Below are 21,740 nucleotides of genomic sequence, written 5' to 3'. Positions count from 1 at the left end.
ACTCAATGTATTGCAGACTTTTTTAATACTGACATTGCAGAGCACTAACAAAAAACTTGCAACACTCTCTTCAATGCCTCTCATTCAAAAAAAATAAAGTAGGTGTGTAGACTATGTAAACGCATTTCACTTGTATGTATGAGGCTTTTATCATTGTATGTGAATGAGTTTGGTTTCATATGTGTATGTGAGAGTTAAAGGTCATGGTCATTCTGAATAATGTCACTAACAGCCCTTATTAAAGTCAATTATTTGGACAAAAGTGCCTGGAAAGTGAATGTAATGTGGCGATGGAAGAGACAAACTGAGGCAGCCAAACTTTTACTACTTTTCACTGTTGCTGGTGTGAGGAGGAAACTATGAACATGTTTAAGATCTGAATATGATGAAAAACTGACAATCAGGTCAACACATATAATTTGATTTGGGTGTCCGCTGTATAATTTTGAGAACACTTCATTTTATGCAATCCAAAATCAAGACAGGACATTTTATTGTGGCATTTAGAATATACAGTACAAATAATAAAAGCAGGCCAACAGGTACAGACACAGAAGAGTTTCTTTATTTCATAACAAAACCAAATATATATATATATATATATATATATATATATAATATCTCCTAGAGCAGTCCAACAACATCAACATCATCCTCACATTTAAATTCCACCTTGTTGTTGGCCAGTAGCTGCTGACTGGTGCCAACGTCAGGCTGCTCAAGGCTCTCTGATGTCGTGGTAGAGCCGATAAGGACTCGATGAGGCTCCTGCTGCATGATTTCCCTGGCCAGAGTGAGCAGAGTGGTCTCGTCCCCCTGCGGGTGAGTTCTGTGGTAATTCCTCACGGAGCTGCTGGCATTTTGGTATCTGCATAAAACCCTGATATAAGCACACAGCAAGTAAATTATAAAATGCTCCAATGAATGTGTCAAAGCAAATGTCATTGAACTGTTAATTCACCAATAAGCACCAAAAAGTCAGTCAGTGTAAAAGTCTTTCAAATGTAAAAACCTGGCTAACCAAATCATTCTCCGCTTGCTGTTGTTGAAAAGAAATCTAAAATAAAGTGTGTTTTGCTTGTTTTGTATTTTATCAGTTGTTCAAATCAATTAATTACATGGGCCGTCTAGAAGGTATTGAAGGAAACAAACCAGCTCTAACACATTGGCTAGCAGAAATATTTCACTGATTATGCCTAACCTTGAATGGTGGATTTGGTACCTGGAGTAGCAGCTCACTGGATGATATGGGCTACAAGATGGGTAGGGATAGTAGCCCACTGTGCAGGGCATCATGACGGGACACGTGTACATGCTGGGGGCCAGCCACTTGGACTGAGCTGGAGGCATGGCCAGTGAGACAAACACAGAAACGCCAGGGTCCTGTCCTGCTCCCTGCCCTGAGGCAAAATACTTTCTACCTCTCTTCCTCTCTGGGTGAAACTCATAATCTGTCAAGAATAAAGCCAGAGTAAGTGAAAGAAAGAGGTTCCTAACCCACACTAGAACAAATTTCAAACGGAAAATACTGTATATGCTACTGTATAACTGCACTGGAGACAAGGCAGTAACCTTGCAGTAAATTGTCATCAAATCAGCTGCTAAATTGTCCTTACCAGGGAATTGCTGCTTATGCATGTGTTTCAGTTTGTGAGCCACTTCATAATAGGGCCTCTTCTGTTCCTCACTGAGCTTGGACCATTCACAGCCCAGTTGGATACTAGTGTCTATCATGTTGGCTCCGGGGCAGGCTTTACGCAGGGCATATCGGTGGATGTGAGACCACACCATAAAGGCATTCATCGGCCGTTTAATGTATCCATTCTTGTCTTGGCCAGACAGCATCTGCCTCATATCTGAGGGAGACATTTGGGGACTGATTACTTCGCTGGCGGTTTTATGGTAAAAAACCTCCCAAAATATTATGTTAATAATTTTGAGATCGACTGCCTTTGAAATCTGTAAGATAACAAACACAATATCCAGAAAAAATACATAGGATAGACTAAAAACACCTAATGAAAAAAAATGCCCCTAAATATTGTCTAGTATGTGTCTGTCAGTATTTTCCATTTTGATAAAATTCTGATAGACACTTGGATGTCAAGCTTATGATATACCAAGTCAAAGAAGTCACCATTTGGAATTAGTATCTCATTTTTACTTACTTCAAAAAGACATGGTTGAAGCTCAAAATGTCACTTATAATTTAAGTTTTGACAGTCTCATATAGTTACAAGTGTTTCATAATTAACATTTTCCAAGAATATTATATATAATGCTGTTATATATATATATATATATATAATATGTTGTTTTTGTCATTCCAAACATTGAATTTTTCTGCTTCCTTACTAAACCTCCAACACCTGTCACAGTCACACACAGGCTCTATGGGAATACTGTACCGTCATCCGTTGGCGGGATGGTAAAACTGGTGGCTGGGCCATCACCTCCGACTCTGGTTGATCTTGGGGTCAGGTGGACTGGACCTGGGCTCATGGGTTCTCTAGCTGCGGTGGCTTGTGGCAGATCCAGCCTGTCAGTGACCTGGAGCGGGACAATTTGTTCACCAGGTGGCTGCAGGTCCACTACCCTGACCTGGTAACCTGCTGCTGCTGTTGGGCATGGACCTGAAGTGACAGTTTCTGACCGTACCCCGCCACCATTGCAGCCTCTCACTTCCGCCGGCACACCTTGGTAAAGTGGTACTTTGTTAAAAAGGGTCGATATGGGTGGTAGAGTTAGCTTTCTGTCTGTAAATTGACAACTTGCTCCAACAGATGCCATGTAGTTTCCCCATGTCTTAAACTTATTACCGGTCCCGTCCAGGGGCTGAATGTAATCTCCCTCTCTGGTCTGGAGGAACTGAGAGGGCGTCGCTGGGTCCTGACCCGTTTCTCGTTTTCTTTTTTGAAAGTGCTGGTCCATTGTCATGACTGTCGCTGTAGTTTTGGGGTTGGTTTTAATGTTTCATCTGAATTGTGATTAATTAAAAACGTACAAAAGAACAGAGTAACGGTTCTTGAACGTTAAAAGGCGTTAACGGTGTTCCACAGGCCCGAACGGTCCAGCTAGCTATGTAGCTGTTAGCCACGTAGCTGACAGAATATGTACAGGGCTGTAGCCAGGATTTTAGAAATGCTGAGGGCAAGCCTCTTCTGTCTCAGTAAATTTTTACCACACATCAAAAAATAGTTTTTAATAATTATTGAAAATAATTAAATAAATAATTAAATTAAATAATCTGGCTAAATTAATTAATAATTTTAATTTTTTTATTAATTCTGTTAACTTTAATATTGTCTGTATACATTTTATTTTCATTGTCTTTAACTCAACTTTCACTGAGTCTACAAAAATTACTGGAATCAGCCTGTAAGTGATCCACCAAAGTTTTTAATGACAAAATATAACCTTGTCTAAAGTTGCCAGAACCTCCAAATTCCCAGAACAAATACAGGACATGACCCCAGTGTTTAGGATCAAATGTAAAATAAATATCATGCAGTAAGAACATAAACACAAACTAGCTTACACTTAGAAAAAAGGAAGAAACTGAATCTTTAATGTTATAATTTAATTTAATGTCGAATGAAGTACAGAAAAAGTACAACCAAATGAAACAAGCTGTACTGAAATAAAGAAACAAAAACATGATTTGTGTCAACTAAATTATGGTATTAGTAGCTCACCCATATGAACACAAGCTTACAACTAATTAAAATAAAATATTAAACTAATAGCTATGAAATAATCCTTCTGAGAGTAACAAAATAAAGATTTGGTCATTTGGAGTGCAGTGTCTCAAAAAATGAGAAGAGGCTCTGCTTAGCTGTGTTTGCACATCAAACAGAAAACTACACACACACACACACACTCTTCGAGACCCCGAAAACCCTTTAGATTTGTCTCATCTAGCCATAGAAATAATGTATTGAAACTCAGCTAATGAAAACATTCCTCCAATTTATCTAATCCATGTCAAATGTAAGAAGTGGTTATTAATACAAGGTTTGAGAGATGCACAGATGAGACCCTTGCACCAAGAGACAAAGTGAGCCGCAGGGTGAAAAATGTTTGCTGGCAAAAATACTTGGAATTAAAGGTACATTGCTGGGTTGTCCCACAAAACTGCTTTGAACATGACAGAAATTTAGAGGATGGTGTTCTTGTAGATGGTGACCATCATTTACCCTCTTCTCCCAAAGCCAGTAGGAAAATACTATATATAATACTATAAAACACAATAGTCTTTACCTCTGTCCAGAACATAACAGATCTATTTGGGTCAGAAAGCAATGCTTATATGAAGTCAAGTGTCCTACAAAAGCATGTCTAAGATAAATATCAGTGAATGAAATACTGACTGAATGAGTTACTGTGAACTGGTACCGCCCTAATAAAAGGAGGAGATGGGAGACAAAGAGGATGTAATATGCAATTCATCCACCCTAATATGGCTCAAGAGTTAAGTACACCGTTATCTCAACACATACACCCACCCTGCCCTCTGCTGGAGGAGGAGGGGATGGACTCAGCATATTCCAGATACTGTGACTGTTATTCTATATTATTTGCACAAGCAGTGAGAGAAAGTAACAGAGTCAGCCTCTGGCAATAATGTATTGGCTTAAATTTTATGACTGATGGTTGAAATGATATAAAACATGATATCTCAGGCTACAATGCAGAATTGAGACAGCAATGCCATTTTCATTTGTGTCAACCCTACTGATTGAATTCTTTGTGCAGTCACAGAGAAAAACTGTTTGCAGTGATTTTTCTTTACAATTGAGGGGGCGATACTGTAGTTCATATAGAAAACAGGTTCCTTCCCCCACAGGAGAGGAACGACTACAGGCTGTGGGTTTACACCTTCCCTGCTCTTCAGGTGTCCTCTGTGACGTAATTTCACACATCAGATTACCAATAGGCCGCTGGCGGGCACTCTCTCGGACCTCCAAGATTGTGGCGAACGATCACTGGTGCCAGCTCACCAAAGAAAACAAACACAAACATGCAAGGAAGTCTTCAAGTACAGCAGTCCTTCTGTAGTTCTCTCCCATAATGTCAGACATGCACACTCACACTCGCACCTACACACGCACACACACATTTGCACTCCTTCATTTCCCAAAACTGCCAAAGTTAGCGAAGGCATCTTGTTTGGGTGGAACCACGGCCGGGGTGATGGAGTGTGCAAGGCCCATCCCTACTCCTGGCACTCCCATGCCAGCCATTCCACTCATCATCACCGGAGCGGCCATGCCCATATTCATGCTCATGTTCATTCCCATCATGCCTTGGTTTACTGGAATCCCCCCCATCCCCATGGTACCCGTGGTCATTGAAGGGGGCATACCCATCGCCATGGCATTGCCTGCCATCATGGGAATGGCTGGTGGTCTAATAGGTGTCACGTGGGGTGGGGAGCTGAGGTTCATTCCTCCAAAGTTCTGGGCCAACAAGTTGACGGGAGGCACGCCTGCACAGACACATATGGGCAGGGAGGAGTTAATATACTCTGTTTTACCACTGGGGTTATAACAACTTATTTATTTTTATTAAATAATAATAATAAACATTATTTGTATAGCACATTTCATTGAAGAAATACAGCTCAAAGTGAATATAAAAACAGGGATTGAATGCCATAATTCATGTAAAACAATAATAAAACACCAACTACATTTCTTTAATACAAAACTTTCATAATAATAAAAATAAAGTTTTAAAATGTAATACAAAGAATGCATAAATAAAATCAAGTAAAATACAGCATTTTAAAAAGAAGTGCGTAAGTGTGGAGCAAAGTGCAGAAAGAGTTTCCGGCCTGCGTCAAGAAAGTCATAGCCAGTTAAAGGCTTAGGTGACGAGATACCTTTTTCCAGCTTTCTCTTAAAAATATTTAGCGATCTGGCTTCCCTTCTATTTATAAGTAATGGTTCCATAGCTTTGGGGCTGCATCCCTGATTTACTTGCAGCTGTCTCTGGGAACCTCAAATAAACCAGCAGCAGGTGTTCGCAGTGTTCTTGAATGTAAAAAGTGAACATGGGAACTGTGTAGCTTGGTTCTAGCCCATTAGGGCTTTGTATATAAGGAGGAGGACCTTAAAATCAATTCTAAACTGATCAGTAAGTGTAAAATAATTGTACCATCTTGTCTAATGTAATCTATGTATATTCAAAATGTTTACTGACATAACCTGATCTAATAAATCACTTTATTGATGGAAATCCTTACTTTGAAATGTTTTTTACACAGCAGGATTTCTGCAGGGTTCACCAAGTAACATTTAATTACTTATTTATATTTTCAGACACTGTATAGACATTTATAAAACATTTGTGAAAGTACTTTATACAGTGGGGAGAACAAGTATTTGATACACTGCTGATTTTGCAGGTTTTCCTACTTACAAAGCATGTAGGTCTGTAATTTTTATCATGGGTACACTTCAACTGTGAGAGATGGAATCTAAAACAAAAATCCAGAAAATCACATTGTATGATTTTTAAATAATTAATTTCCATTTTATTGCATGACATAAGTATTTGATCACAGACCTGTTAGTTCTTCTTTAAGAAGCCCTCCTGTTCTCGACTCATTACCTGTATTAACTGCACCTGTTTGAACTCGTTACCTGTATAAAAGACACCTGTCCACACACTCAATCAAACAGACTCCAACCTCTCCACAATGGCCAAGACCAGAGAGCTGTGTAAGGACATCAGGGATAGAATTGTAGACCTGCACAAGGCTGGGATGGGCTGGAGGACAACAGGCAAGCAGCTTTGTGAGAAGGCAACAACTGTTGGCGCAATCATTAGAAAATGGAAGAAGTTCAAGATGACAGTCAATCTCCCACGGTCTGGGGCTCCATGCAAGATCTCACCTCGTGGGGCATCAATGATCATGAGGAAGGTGAGGGATCAGCCCAGAACTACACGGCAAGACCTGGTCAATGACCTGGAGAGAGCTGGGACCACAGTCTCAAAGAAAACCATTAGTAACACACTACACCGTCATGGATTAAAATCCTGCAGCGCACGCAAGGTCCCCCTGCTCAAGCCAGCGCATGTCCAGGCCCGTCTGAAGTTTGCCAATGACCATCTGGATGATCCAGAGGAGGACTGTGAGAAGGTCGTGTGGTCTGATGAGACAAAAATAGAGCTTTATGGTCTAAACTCCACTCATCGTGTTTGGAGGAAGAAGGAGGATGAGTACAACCTCAAGAACACCATCCTAACTGTGAAGCATGTAGGTGGAAACATCATTCTTTGGGGATGCTTTTCTGCAAAGGGGACAGGACGACTGCACCGTATTGAGGGGAGGATGGATGGGGCCATGTATCGCAAGATCTTGGCCAACAACCTCCTTCCCTCAGTAAGAGCACTGAAGATGGGTCGTGGCTGGGTCTTCCAGCATGACAACGACCCGAAACACACAGCCAGGGCAACTAAGGAGTGGCTCCGCAAGAAGCATCTCAAGGTCCTGGAGTGGCCTAGACAGTTTTCAGACCTGAACCCAATAGAAAATCTTTAGAGAGCTGAAAGTCCATATTGCCCAGCGACAGCCCCGAAACCTGAAGGATCTGGAGAAGGTCTGTATGGAGGAGTGGGCCAAAATCCCTGCTGCAGTGTGTGCAAACCTGGTCAAGAACTACAGGAAATGTATGATCTCTGTAATTGCAAACAAAGGTTTCTGTACCAAATATTAAGTTCTGCTTTTCTGATTTATCAAATACTTATGTCATGCAATAAAATGCAATTATTTTAAAATCATACAATGTGATTTTCTGGATTTTTATTTTAGATTCCATCTCACAGTTGAAATGCACCTATGATAAAAATGACAGACCTCTACATGCTTTGTAAGTAGGAAAATCTGCAAAATCAGCAGTGTATCAAATACTTTTTCTCCCCACTGTATATAACAATAATTACTAATGTGAAAAATACCAAGACCTGCAGGTACCCTGCATAGTTCTTTTCTTTTTCCATGTAAAATGCAAAAAACAATTGAACATGATACCTGTTTGCTGGATGATATTGTTGAGTGTGGGCGGTGTCTTAGTGGGGTTGAGGCCCGCTGACAGGAAGTCCAGACTGATGTTAACGGAGGGGTCAGACCAGGTCGACCCTAATGATCCTTGACCTCCAACGCCAACCTTCTGCTGTTGACCTATAGGCTGCTGAGATGTCATGCCTCCCAAGCTCTGAAATAAATTACAAATACTTTACACTTAAATACACAAAGAATATAGTTTGACATCAAATACATATACAAGTGTCTCTTGGCATATTCTAAAAGGTTTAACAAGAATTAAAAACTGAAAGCAGTTAACAGCCTCAACACTTTTAGATTGTAACTCTTTAAGGGTGCACTGACATACATTTTTAAATGTTTGTGTCACCACCTTTGACATTTTTATTCCACTACTAATTTAGACTAATACATACTGGAAGCTTCTAGATTATTGGGGAATTAATTTCAATGCAATTCGTTATTTACAACATTTTTATTTTCTCAAGGTTTTAGATAAACTAGGGCTTCCTGTGATGTGTACCAAACCTACCTGTTGAGAGCGAGAAACGGGCATGGTGGGCATTGTAACCGATGCTCCTGGCGTTGCCCCTCCCAGAGAGAAAGTCATGCTCTGTGAGGCGCTCAGTGTTGTATGTGGATTGGTTAGCTGATGGTTAACTCCACCCATCAGGTCAAAGAGCTCGGCAGACGGTGGGATGGGGGTGGGATTAGAGGGTGGCGCTGTTGGTGAGTGGACACTGCCAAACAGGTCAGTGATGGGCTGGGAGGGAGCAGAGCTAGACGAAGCAGGTGGATTGGCTGGGAAGGCATTCCAGTCTCCAAATTCTCCATTTCCATTGGATGATGCAGCAGCTGGCCACGAGAGAGTAGTGATTTGTTCAGTTGTGATTGTAACATTCATCTTGGAGTTTGACAGGAACTGCCTCACTCCTTCACTGTGCCCTAAAATTACATTCATTTCCTAAAAATCCACAGTGAAAAAATCTAAATACACATACAATACAACGCACAAGAAAAGTATGAAGTATACAACATTTTTTGTCATGGTGGACCTCACCTGAACTTTTTCTAAGAGAGTATATTTCACCCCTGAAGACTTCTATCACACCTGTTTGGTTTTGTTAAAATGAAGGCTGGTGAGTAGAGTCAATCGAACCCTGGTGCAGACCAAACAACCAGACCAAGCCTGCTTGAAAAAGAAGGTACTGGACTCTGGTAAGGTTTGTGGTGATATTCTGATTGTAGATATGCAATTTAAGCATACTGCCCAATTCTTAACTACCAATAAAACCATCTGCTGATCGTTAACTGTCCAGGAAGCAATCTTATAAATGATGTTGTGAAGGAAATTCTAGGGAGCTGGTCAACACTTAATGAAGAAGATTTCAGGAAACTTAGGATGTATTTAACTGCAGTATTTATTAAAACTCAGCTGAGGAGAAAATGGCAATAACAGAACAGAGTGATAACACAGTTTTGTGCCAAACCAAATCTGAAGATCCCTTTTTGGTCCACAATATACTTACTTTACCAACCATATAATGTCTACGAAGTCAAGGTCATTCTCTACTGGCCTGACTATGTGTCTTATCTTATTGGATGTTGAACTCAAAACCTTACCTAAGTCACGTTGGAATTAGGAGATCAGATGCATTACATTCTCAGAAGAAGCTGTCTGTAAACATCTAAGACTGAAGAATAATGAAGAATATCTCTCATCCTTGGCTGTCTAGGCAACAACTTATTCCTGTCTATTCAGCTGTCGTCATGCACCCATGGTGGAGACTTTTTACTCACCTAGGTCTTCTTAGGAAAATTCCTTCACAGATCTGTATAATGGATTTATTTATGTAAAAAATCACTTGGTAACCATGGTAACACAAATGCATATCAGCCGAGATTTTCTCTGATTGATCTGACACTCAAAAGCAGTTAAAATGGTGGTCAGCTGTGCTTGTATCTGTACTTTGGCAGTTCATTAAGACCATTATAAAGGGTGACATCCCACAGTTACACCTCCCAGAATAATGCTGTACAATGTAGGGATGTCACATAACAGATACTTCGGTACCAAGTCGATACTAAAATTCTAAAAACATGTCGGTACTCTTGTTAGGTACCGAAGGTCCAACATGTGGAACACCTGTGAGATTGTAAAAAAAGTTAATAAAATTAAGCAATCGATTGACTAAATTAAATAAGCAGAGTGCAAGGTTGCTATTTCAATGGCTTGCTCATTTGTGAATATACTGACATCAAATCACTTCTCATCTGTTCTGGACATCCTTGCACAACTTTCACAGCAGTTATTTGTTCTTTGTAATGCTCAAAGTTTTTACAGAAAGAGTTTATGTTGAAGTACATGGGATTTATTGTGTTGTTTTTATTTTTTACTGTGGTATCGAGAATCAAGGAATGTTACTGGTATCAGTATCGACTGCTAAATTTCTGGTATCGTGACATCCCTAGTACGACAGGTCTTTAGTGACTGTAACTGTCATTGTTTACACACGGTCTATTTGCAGTCTAATAGTACTAATAATGCTTACAATCAGTTATTTCTTTGTGAGCTCTTTGAGAATATGATGGAGAGAGAGGACAATAATATGCACATAAGAAACGATAAAGTGCAGTTTAACTTGCTGTCAGTCAGCGGAATGTGATTACCCCATGCAGGTCTTGGTGATGTGGTGATGATATAGAATGAAACTGTCCAATTAGTGAGGTTGTACCAGGTTGTAACCTCACCTAAAAATTGAGGCATTCACCATCTTTCTCAGTTGCCTATAACAGCCTGTTTAGGCCTACTGTTTTCTATGTGAAGGACTCGTCGGATTTCCTGCGAAAATCCATCGTCTTAAACAGGCTGTGATGTTTATGTGCGCAACATTACTGCAAAACATGTGAAACAGTGTGATTTTGTGTTTTAGTTGGTTCAAACTAGATGATGTTAGCTTGCCTGCAAACGCCGACCAGTTGTTAACTACCTCACATAGTTGTAACTTATTTTCAGTCACTATGTCAATATGTAAAGCGTATGCTATTGGTTGCCACCTGAAACCTTACTGCTAGAAGCCACTAAAAACCACACAGCCCACCTCTGCATCCTAAAGCTGATTTGTGTAAACTTTATTAAAACAGATGTAAAATAGAACAAGGGGAACGTGTTGCTCTCAGGAGGAGGAGGCTAAGCAGCACATATTGGCACAATGGCATCGTGGCTCTAGCTCTGGCTAAATCTTTCCACTACAGTGGCTCGATCCACAACCTGGTGGAGGAACTAGTACAAATGAGTGTATTAGTATAATATTATAACATTATATTAAAAGTACATTGTTAATATAATAGTAAACTGTTAGTTTTATATTAATGTTAATTATATGTTGTTATTATATTCATTATAATCATTATAATCTATATTCTGTAATAGTATAGTATATAGCTTACCACTACTATAATATTAATTCCAGTTACAGCTGTTTCATTTTGTGGTTGTTTTTTATTCATTAACTTTGTGAAAGAAAAATATTCCACAGTTAGTCTCTAACTTTAATTTTAAGTAGGCTACTAACTCATCAATAATCATAACTATTTAGGCAGAAGGATTAGTTCAACATTTGGAAAGTTTGCTGTAGCACATCAAACTTTTTTTTTAACAATCCCACTCCATCCAGGCTGTGATTAATCTGTTCACTGTTTATGAAAAGTTGAACGTGTTTTAATAAAAAGGCACAGATGTAGCTAAACAGCCAGCTAACGTTAGCCAAACCAATATGCTGCTTATATTCTCCCTGTTGTCTGCTGTCTTACCGCTTCACCTGCTGACAGCGCATCTTGCTCTTGTTTTTGAGTAACGGGGCTGTTCAAGCGGCCACAGCGCTCAGTCTGACCATGTTTTAAACAATTAGCATTGGGGATCCGGCGTGGTGGAAAGTTGCGGTCGGTTGTGCTCGGTTCGCACGAATCTATTTTTAGGGGCGTATGAGTGTGAAAGGCTCGCACCGTAGATCCTAGATCCCTGCGCCTAACGTCACACAAAATAATAACTCGCTACGTTCTGCCTGTCTAGTAATTTGGGCTATGCAATATAAATAAATACGTTCACCCACACTTTTACCATACAAACTCATTGGACAAAAAGGATGTTCACATTGACAAAAATATCTACAAAGTATAATACCCTGTTAAATGGCGATCAAGACTTTTTAATGGCCTTAATTTTCGCAAAATTGATTTATTACCTTTTAAGACTTTTTAAGACCCCGCGGATTTTTTCCCCTTGATCCTGACCAAATAAACCAAACTACAGGTGTGACAGTACCTTCAGATTAGGAAGAGCTAAGAAAGGAAAGTTTACCAGTGGAGGCTGGGAGGCTGGCAGAGGCCGCAGGAGAGGAGAAATCAGCAAAGCCACTGATGAGGTCTGAACTGCCACCTGGATGGATGGACACATTCATACAAAAGAACTCTTTTGTCCCACAAAGACTGCAACGCTTCGTACACCACATACTGAAATTTTAAAACCACCTTCGTAGCCTTCATTGCTTCCTTATCTTTGTGTGTGTAAAAGTTTGTAGTTACCTGTACTCTGATTGGATGAAGGGTCAATAACTAGCAGGTCAGCTAGACTGCTACTGGAAGTCTGCCTGACTGACGACTAAAGACAGAAGCACAGAGACACTGATTAAACATGTACTATTGAAAATGTATCTCACATTTGGAGACATGCGCGTGTTTGTGTGCGTACCTTCTCCTCTGGGCTGTTGTCTCCAGTGTAGTGGGCTGCAGCACCCAGGTCCAGAGTCTTGCTGGTTGTTGCTCCACTGCGTTTCCGTGTGGTGGTGGTTGTGGTTTCTGTTGCTTGTGTGATCTGGATGCTCTTCGTCGTGACAGTTTCTTCCTCATCTTTGAACTCAAGGGTTTCCTGCCTTCCGTTTCTCGATGCTCTGTCCTCCTCGTTGTCACTATAGCAATCAGACAAAGAAAGTTTGAGAGGCTGCACTCAGAAGATTTTACTATTCACCGTTTTGTTGCTTTGCAATTATTGTATGTCACGGCCCTTTGTTTTGTAACGGATAATCCAAGACACAATGGTTTATTAAAGATGCTAAACACATGACAGCAAGGCCAAAAACCTTCTGATGTGTAACGAGTGGGGGGTGCTTTGCATTTTGATTCTGAGTTTAAAAAGGTAGCTATCAAAAAAAGGAACCAATGAGCTACTGCAATAACAACACCACAATGTACAACCAAGGAACCATGTAATAACTTTAGTTTACACCCTCAAACCATTTTAAAATAAGCATTCGTTCAGATGTTTTATAAACACGTATAATGTGTGGATGCCCCTGTAGCTCACCTGGTAGAGCACGCACCACATATCAAGACCTTTGCTGCATGTCATCCCGTCTCTCTCCCCTGCCTTTCCTGTCTCTCTCTGAGCTTGTGTTCTTTCTCGGCCACTGCGTTCCTCCAACAAATGCCATCTTGGTCTGCCATCCCCACATACAAAGCGATCTCGGTCCCGGCTGTTCTCATCTGTGACACCACGATGGTAGAATGAGCTACCACATGCCATCAGAGCAAGGGCGTCCCTCTCTAACTTCAAGTAGCTCATCTCTTCCAAGAACAGTCCTCTTAAACACCTTTGACCCCTAACCTCTAACATGCACTTCCTGTGTTCTTATTCTCCTATCTCCTTATAATTTTCTTGTAGTCATTGCACTATTTGGTTAACTCTTACTTCTTCCCTAGGTTTTTACCCCATTGATGCCGTACACACTAATAGAACTCCTCAAATGTAAGTTGCTTTGGATAAAAGCATCTGCCAAATGAGTAAATATAAGTCTACCTGAGTCTGTCGGGTGAGTCGTCTGGTTCCTTCTTTCTGAACTTGTTGATTGTGTCGTCGATGGTGCTGCCTATCTTGTCGCTGATCTCTCCGAGCTTCTCACTAAAGGGGAAAGCTCCTTTGCTCTTATCCCAGTCCTCATCCCACTTATTCCGATCCAGCTCATTAGCTGGAAGATGAAGACAGAAAAGAACAGAGAGAGAAAAAGAGACTTTGTAAACCTGTGCACTTTTACAGGTATCCACCAATGGACATACTAATGGTATAAACCTCACTTTCAGTTGTACAATGTTGTGATCTATTATATATATATATATATATATATATATATATATATATATATATATAAAAACATATGTAGTTTATAAAAAAATAAAAAACAACATATTTGTATCGATTGACTAAACGATTAATCTACTAGTGGTTTCAGCATTAACTAATGGACTTGATAATAGCATAACTACTTTAAAATGTATTTATGTTTTATAAATAAATGATAAATAGGTCAACTCTAATGCTCAAACGATAAATCATTTGGCAAAAATCTAATCCATGATTGTTTGGATAATTAATCAATCCCTGAACATTTTAATGAATATTTAATCCTTTAAATCATTTATCAATTTAAGTTATAAGTTATGTCATTTTAATCCACATGTGACTCAAGCTGTCAAAGGAGATGCAGTGAATTACTTACTGTTCTTAATGCTTCCTCCTCCTCCTCCACCTCCCATACTGTCAGAAGAAACTCCAATGTATTTATCTTTGTTCTTCTTGGCTTTCTTCCTCTCCTCTCTCAGTCTGTCATCGTCCTGGACGAACTCCACCATCTCCTTCACCTTCTGACGCACATTGATGCCCTGATCCTTTCCATTCTCATCTGGACAGACACATGCACACAAGCACAACACAAACAAACACACACACAGAATTAACCCTTTCCATTTTGGACACTCTGATCTTTCTGATATCTTGTGTACAAATTAGATGCTATCTCAAATATACATCAAAATAAAGAAGAATAAGACGAACAAGTTCAATCAACATGGAAAATAGAGGGAGCTTATTTGTATTTAGAGACTCACCAATGAAGTGGTAGTTTTCTAGAGATCGCAGGTCGTAGATGTGTTCTCTGGCACTGGTGACGACTCTTTCAGACCCATTTCTGATCAGATAGGCCAGCAGTAGTAAAGCCTTGCAGAGTAAAATAAAGATAGAGTGTGAGAGACATGACAAGGGAGTGAAAAATGGGGGGGGGGGGGGGGGTAGTCAGCATAGCTCAGTGAAAAATATTTCCAAAAAGCCATACTTAAAGTCAGTTCATCTTTCCTCAACTCTCAAAAGGGAAATTTATTTTTCATGTCCCCTCTCGTAAACTCTGCCGAACTGCTCTTTAAAAAAAAACAAACCCATTCTTCCTAGGCTCTTGCATAATTTATAACCTTTGCAAATCAGTCTTATGAGTCTGTGTGCAGGATACAAGAATGTAGTCAAGATGTAGTGCTCTGATATTTGCACTATATACACAGTGGGGCCAAAAAGTATTTAGTCAGCCACTGATTGTGCAAGTTCTCCTACTTAGAAAGATGAGGTCTGTAATTTTCATCATAGGTACACTTCAACTATGAGAGACAAAAGGAGTAAAAAAGGAAAATCCAGGAAATCACATTGTAGGATTTTTAAAGAATTTATTTGTAAATTATGGTGGAAAATAAGTATTTGGTCAATAACAGAAGTTCAACTCAATACTTTGTAACATAACCTTTGTTGGCAATGACAGAGGTCAAACGTTTCCTGTAAGTCTTCCCCAGGTTTGCACACACTGTAGCTGGTATTTTGGCCCATTCCTCTATGCAGATCTCCTCTAGAGCAGTGATGTTTTGGGGCTGTCGCTGGGCAACACGGACTTTCAACTCCCTCCACAGATCTTCTATGGGGTTGAGGTCTGGAGAATGGCTAGGCCACTCCAGGACCTTGAGATGCTTCTTACGGAGCCACTCCTTCGTTGCCAGAATGGTGTGTTTGGGATCATTGTCATGCTGGAAGACCCAGCCACGTTCCATCTTCGAAGGCTCTCACTGATTGAAGGAGGTTTTGGCTTAAAATCTCACGATATATGGCCCTGTTAATTTTTCCCTTAACACGGATCGGTTTTCCTGTCCCCTTTGCAGAAAAACAGCCCAAAAGCATGAGGTTTCCTCCCCCATGCTTCACAGTAGGTATGGTGTTCTTGGGATGCAACTCTGCATTCTTCTTCCTCCAAACACAATAAGTTGAGTTTTTACCAAAAAGTTCTATTTTGGTTTCATCTGACCACATGATATTCTTCCAATCCTCTTCTGGATCATCCATATGCTCTCTGGCAAACTTCAGACGGGCCTGGACATGTACTGGCTTAAGCAGGGGGACACGCCTGGCACTGCAGGATTTGAGTCCCTCTTGGCGTAGTGTGTTACTGATGGTAGCCTTTGTTACTTTGGTCCCAGCTCTCTGCAGGTCATTCATCAGGTCCCTCCGTGTAGTTCTGGGATTTTTGCTCATCGTTCTCATGATCATTTTGACCCTACAGGATGAGATCTTGCGTGGAGCCCCAGCTCGAGGGAGATTATCAATGGTCTTGTATGTCTTCCATTTTCTTACAATTGCTCCCACAGTTGATTTATTCACACCAACCTGCTTGCCTATTGTAGATTCACTCTTCCCAGCCTGGTGCAGGTCTACAATTTTCTTCCTGGTGTCCTTCGACAGCTCTTTGGTCTTTGCCACGGTTGAGTTTGGAGTCTGACTGTTTAAAGCTGTGGACAGGTATCTTTTATATAGATAACGAGTTCAAACAGGTGCCGTTAATCCAGGTAACGAGTGGAGGACAGAAGAGCTTCTTAAAAAAGAAGTTACAGGTCTGTGAGAGCCAGAAATCTTGCTTGTTTGTGGGTGACCAAATACTTATTTTCCACCATAATTTACAAATAAATTCTTTAAAAATCCTACAATGTGATATCCTGGATTTTTTTCCCTCATTTTGTCTCTCATAGTTGAAGTGTACCTATGATGAAAATTACAGACCTCTCTCATCTTTCTAAGTAGGACAACTTGCACAATCAGTGGCTGACTAAATACTTTTTGGCCCCACTGTACACAAGATTCAGGAAGGATTAAGGAAGGAACAAGAAACCGCTTCAGTACAGCAGTGAATCAAACAGAAACACTGCTCCTTCTGAAATCACTGCACCTCACATGTGCAATCACAAAGAAGCTTTAATGAATCCTGAGAAAACAATAGAGAACTGAGCTGCACAGCACAACACAAATACAACACAGTCACCGCTGGGAAACAACCCACCAGAGTGTAACCATACCTTGTAGACTCGTCTCCAGTTCTTCTTGTTGTCTTTCAGCATCCTGGTCCACAGCATGTTCATCACCTCTGGGAACTGCTCATACATAAAGGTAGATCTACACACACACACACATACACAATGAAAAATATTATAGCGCTGGGAAACCCTATGCAAGTAACCAAAGCAGGATCAGGCCAAGTGAACAGAGCATGTGGAGAATTAGCCTTACATTCTAACAGAAATCATATTTATCCTTAATAAAGACCTTGAACACAATGTTAATGTGTGTGTAATGACCTAATACAGTTTTTCAGCTGCCTTAGTGATGATGTGCATGTGTTAACTTGCACATACAGAAACCGGGTGTGTTGCGCTTACTTGGCTATTTCCCCCATCAGTTGTCCGGAGGGTCCCCAGGGGTCATCATTGGTAGCCTCTCTCACTTTGGACTCGATTTCGGAGTAGTTCATCACCACATTGGTGCTGTTGGCACAAACATATATTTTCTTCATAAATTACACTAATAAAGCACTCGAGACATGTAAAAGGTGACACCCTGTGGCTTTCCCTTCTTGTATTTCTGTTCACTTATTGTGAACACAGGGCCAATTATTGTCAACCTTTCGGTCAGTCAGACTTGAAGCAAATGTTGCGTGCTGATTCTCTTCACACTCCACTCATCACACTTTCAGAGGTCAGGCATAGCCAAATACAAACAACTGAAGCACACACATTGACATGATAACACAGAAGAACACCAAGATCCATGTGAATATAGTGAGATCAACAATTAATTGACAAACGACGTCTCGAGCTACCAGAGCACCAGACATAAGATGATCCTTTATTGATCCCTCAGAGGGAAAACACATACGGGAGCCAGAACTGTTGTACATCAACTGATGTGTGAAGTGCAATACTGTCTCAAGCAAAGTGTCATAGCAGTGGGATTAGTAGCAGCAAAGTCGTCAGCAGATTGTTGTATACATAAGAGTAATATGATACAGTCAGCTCTAATAATGTACAGTCAATAATTATGTATTTAATTGTACTTCTACACACCCAGATGTCTAGCTAATGCTTTTAATTTTTGATTGTACAGTGTACTTTCAACTGCCCTACTGCTATGCAGCAGAATCAAACTGAGAATAACTGTGAAAAATAGAATTATCACAACAAATAGCTTTATTCATGCATGTCATACACACAACACACAATGAAATGGTGCAAGACACTGGAATCTGTGTTCACTGAATAATGAATGACAGCTTTCTAAAAGCCCGTGTCCTGTCCGCTGTACTTCAGAGGACAGGCATGCAGGTGTGTGTGCACACACACACATATAGAAGCATGGTGTGTAAGAAAATCTTCAGTCAGTGTGTGCATGGAGGTGAGCAGGGTGTGTTTTTCCATCTATCTGTGTGTGTGCACAACACAGCCAAAAGCAAACTTCTCCATAATGTCTGCTACCTGCCATCTTTGTTTTTGTGGGCTCACCTGCTGCTCTGTTTGTTTTCCTGTGTGTGTGTTGCATCTTGTGTTAGGCATGGCTTGCTTGACAGACCCCTTGCTAAAAACGCAGCCAATGCACTGCAACTTGAAACAAACCTCTCCTCCCTACTGCAACTTTCTTATCTACTGTTCCTTCAGCCAGCCATTCCTCTCTCCTTCTTCAACCTTTTTTCCCCCCACAAATGTCTACTTCACTTAATTTTCTATCTTGTTTCATCTGCCAATTTTCAATCCCATCATCACTACTTTATTCCACAGCAGTTGCTCTCTTTTCCTACCCTTCCTCTCCCCCTCTTTCTCCTCAGAGCTCTTCTACCTCCCAGCTAAAGGAAAATAAGTGGCTCCTGTACATTTCAGGAGCTGCCTTTGACTGTGCTGCTGTCAGCAGATAGTGAGCTCCACAATAGTGTGACTTTTAATCTGCAGGAAAAGCATAACCGTCGCTGCCAGCTCTGTTGAAGGAGATCAATAATAGAGGGTTTTCATCATGCCCAGTCAGCCACAACCAACAGCTGATGGGAGCTGCTCTTGTGGAGGTCTCTATATGTGCTACCTCGATATATTCCCTCCTTTCTTAGATATCTTCTCTCTTCTTTCTGTTTCTTCAATCTACTTTCCCCTTTTCGCATTTTTGATATAATTGGTCCTTTAAAGGACGGAGCCAAACAGAGAACACAGTGTCGCAAACTGTCAGCAGACAGTGAAAGTGAAATATTAAATATTTGTTTATAGGATTTAACTGTAAACGTGGAAAATAAAGATGTAACATGGGAAAAACTAAACAAACACTCTTGGAAGACTTGTTGGCCATACATTATCACCATGATCGATATTTAAAAAGGTATCCAGGGCAAAACGTATGTAAGATTTCTTCAGCCTCCCTAAAAATAAAGAAATAAAAATAAACATTTAACGGTTGTTTGGCAAAATGCAAGAGCACATTAACTGCTGAAACCTTCAACTTTGAATTACCTGCCCCATGTACAAAAACGCAATAAAAGATCAAGATAGTTTGAAAGCTGGGCTTGACATTAGCACCCACCCACCAAATAAGGGTAGAATAGCCAGTTGCGTGTAACACAGTCACGCTTACTAGCCACTCTGGCTGTGGGTGGCATTCATAGGGCATAGGAGCAACAGCACGGCACACTGTAAACTTTACAAACTAAGTCTCAAAATGACTACAAACCACCAAAGTTAGTTAGTGCAACTAAAGGAAAAGGGTGATAGAAACAGAGGGCAGTGTTGTTACTACAACAAAAAAAACCCATTCTTCTGCAGTCAGTGGAGGCGCTTTAGCAACTCATGTGCTGTTAAGCTAAACAGACTTTTCTCTGGTGTTAGGATAATCGCATTAAACAAAAGCGATGCACTGATCTGTAACACTACACTCACTATCAGTCAAATACTGCACAAAGCACTGGATTATATATCAGGAAAAAAAAAACAAAGCATGCCATATAAACTAGTTATTATCAGTTTAGGTGTTATTTGAGACAGAAAAAAAGATTCTTACTGGTAATATATATATATATATATATATATAAAATGTTATTGCAGATTCAAGGCTGTGGTATTAAAAATGAAAGCCATTCCCACATGAAACTGACTGTCAGAGATCAGTTTCAGTGTTTAAGAGGAGTATTTAAAAGGTTGACCTGTGACAGCAGATGCACCACTGACAGACCAGTATTTCAAAAATAATTTTTTTGGTCCCTATAGAGAGCACTACAAAGAGTATTATTTTTTACTCAGCAAAGTCATTCATATACAGCCTTCCTCTTGGACTTGTTCTTCCACCTCCTTGGTTACAATAAAATTAATATATACATATATACAACAACAGATATCAGAAAGACACACACCACAAAGATGCACGTGTAGTCCAGTGTTCAGACAAACAACACAATGCTGCAATACCAGCATTAGCTAACGTTACAACAGTATGATCTGTTTGGCTAACAAGCTCTGTTGCCCGCCGGGGACCATGGCCTCGCTGGACACATTGGGAATTGGCAGGACGTTTACTCATCCATACACAATTATCTCTCGACACCTAGCTTGCCACCATCCTAGTTCAACATTTCTAGTCTTGAAATAATGTTAAGTGAACGTTAGTGGAGTAAGCGGGCATCACCATTGTGGGACAGGGCGTGATTCTGCAGCAGCACTTTCACAAACAGTGGGCTTAGCGGTGCTAGCGGAATTAGCTAACTGGATAGCTTTGGTTCTGGATCGAAAATAAATTAATTAGCATTTTGTAATATTGTTTTTTTCCCCCTGGCTTTTACAAACCAGTGAGGAAATGGAACAGTGGGAGATACCATTGTAAAATACGCATCTCTATTTATGCCACAAGGATGAGACTGGCAACTAGCCAGCTAGTCGGAGCTAACAGCTGAGGGGGCTATCACCGTGACGTCACGGCCTGTATCCTCTCCCATGTCAGCGATAAAGGCTGCTGATGCTGCCCGGCTAAGCCGCCTTGCTAGCCGGATAGCTTAGAAGCCACTTAGCGGTTTAGGTCGCGCAAACAGATCCACCTGCGCCTCCCGGTACTCACGCTTTGTCCACCAGCTCTCTGACTTTCCACATGTTCAGCATCTCCGCACGCAACTGCGGGCTCGCCGCCTCGATACTACGCCGCCCCCGTGTCTCTACGCCCCGCAAGACAGAGGTGGTATCCGGTCACCGACGACAATTCCCCTTCAACTCCTCGATGAGCTCCGGTAGCACAACGGCCGCTGCAGTTAACGGACCGGCCCCAGTTGCTACGGAAACGTCGTTCTCCTCTACGTCATGTCGAGCTGACGTCACATGCGTATTTACGTATTTACCACAGTCTGTTGTATTAATGAATCTTTGTGAACGAGGGAGATATAAAGTAATATAGAGCCTACATATTAATATATTTTTTATTAAGTAATTTGCTAATTATTAAAGAGGTTTTAATAGCTTTTTTGTTTGATGATAATTTAGAGACTGA

The 21,740-nt window shown here is 40.6% G+C and overlaps 2 protein-coding genes across 6 annotated transcripts; both read right to left on the bottom strand.

Moving 5' to 3' along the window:
- Positions 1-549: 549 nt before the first annotated feature.
- On the bottom strand, positions 550-3,079 carry LOC123963353 (transcription factor SOX-2-like). 3 transcript variants are annotated; one of them, XM_046040155.1, is made up of 5 exons: positions 2,820-3,079; positions 2,409-2,696; positions 1,617-1,856; positions 1,202-1,451; positions 550-880 (listed from the first exon to the last, which is right to left on the bottom strand). In XM_046040155.1, the coding sequence occupies exons 1-5, from the start codon at positions 2,935-2,937 to the stop codon at positions 625-627; spliced, it is 1,152 nt and encodes a 383-aa protein (XP_045896111.1). In that variant the 5' UTR covers positions 2,938-3,079; the 3' UTR covers positions 550-624. The 3 variants fall into 3 exon arrangements, with proteins under 3 accessions (XP_045896111.1, XP_045896109.1, XP_045896110.1); XM_046040153.1 differs by having other exon boundaries at positions 2,409-3,078; XM_046040154.1 differs by having other exon boundaries at positions 1,223-1,451; positions 2,409-3,075.
- Positions 3,080-3,565: 486 nt separating this feature from the next.
- LOC123963484 (clathrin interactor 1-like) lies at positions 3,566-21,529 on the bottom strand. 3 transcript variants are annotated; one of them, XM_046040379.1, is made up of 12 exons: positions 21,318-21,529; positions 17,621-17,725; positions 17,261-17,357; positions 14,990-15,098; positions 14,602-14,784; positions 13,905-14,073; positions 12,801-13,017; positions 12,635-12,710; positions 12,411-12,488; positions 8,583-8,995; positions 8,039-8,222; positions 3,566-5,488 (listed from the first exon to the last, which is right to left on the bottom strand). In XM_046040379.1, the coding sequence occupies exons 1-12, from the start codon at positions 21,356-21,358 to the stop codon at positions 5,130-5,132; spliced, it is 2,031 nt and encodes a 676-aa protein (XP_045896335.1). In that variant the 5' UTR covers positions 21,359-21,529; the 3' UTR covers positions 3,566-5,129. The 3 variants fall into 3 exon arrangements, with proteins under 3 accessions (XP_045896335.1, XP_045896336.1, XP_045896337.1); XM_046040380.1 differs by having other exon boundaries at positions 8,583-8,905; XM_046040381.1 differs by lacking the exon at positions 3,566-5,488 and adding an exon at positions 6,424-6,481.
- Between the last annotated feature and the right edge of the window lie 211 nt (positions 21,530-21,740).

The sequence above is a fragment of the Micropterus dolomieu genome, linkage group LG23, assembly GCF_021292245.1.
Source record: "Micropterus dolomieu isolate WLL.071019.BEF.003 ecotype Adirondacks linkage group LG23, ASM2129224v1, whole genome shotgun sequence".
NCBI classification, from domain to species: Eukaryota; Metazoa; Chordata; class Actinopteri; order Centrarchiformes; family Centrarchidae; genus Micropterus; species Micropterus dolomieu.
This window is presented reverse-complemented; position numbering and strand designations above follow the sequence as displayed.

Coding starts and splice junctions, on each gene's coding strand:
- LOC123963353 (XM_046040153.1), bottom strand. CDS start 2,937: ATGACAATGGACCAGCACTTTCAAAAAAGAAAACGAGAAACGGGTCAG. Junction 1,857..2,408: donor CATCCCGCCAACGGATGACG/GTACAGTATTCC, acceptor TGTCTCCCTCAG/ATATGAGGCAGATGCTGTCT. Junction 881..1,201: donor TACCAAATCCACCATTCAAG/GTTAGGCATAAT, acceptor TGCTTATATCAG/GGTTTTATGCAGATACCAAA.
- LOC123963484 (XM_046040379.1), bottom strand. CDS start 21,358: ATGCTGAACATGTGGAAAGTCAGAGAGCTGGTGGACAAAGC. Junction 17,358..17,620: donor CTGATGGGGGAAATAGCCAA/GTAAGCGCAACA, acceptor GTGTGTGTGTAG/ATCTACCTTTATGTATGAGC. Junction 12,489..12,634: donor TTCATCCAATCAGAGTACAG/GTAACTACAAAC, acceptor CCATCCATCCAG/GTGGCAGTTCAGACCTCATC.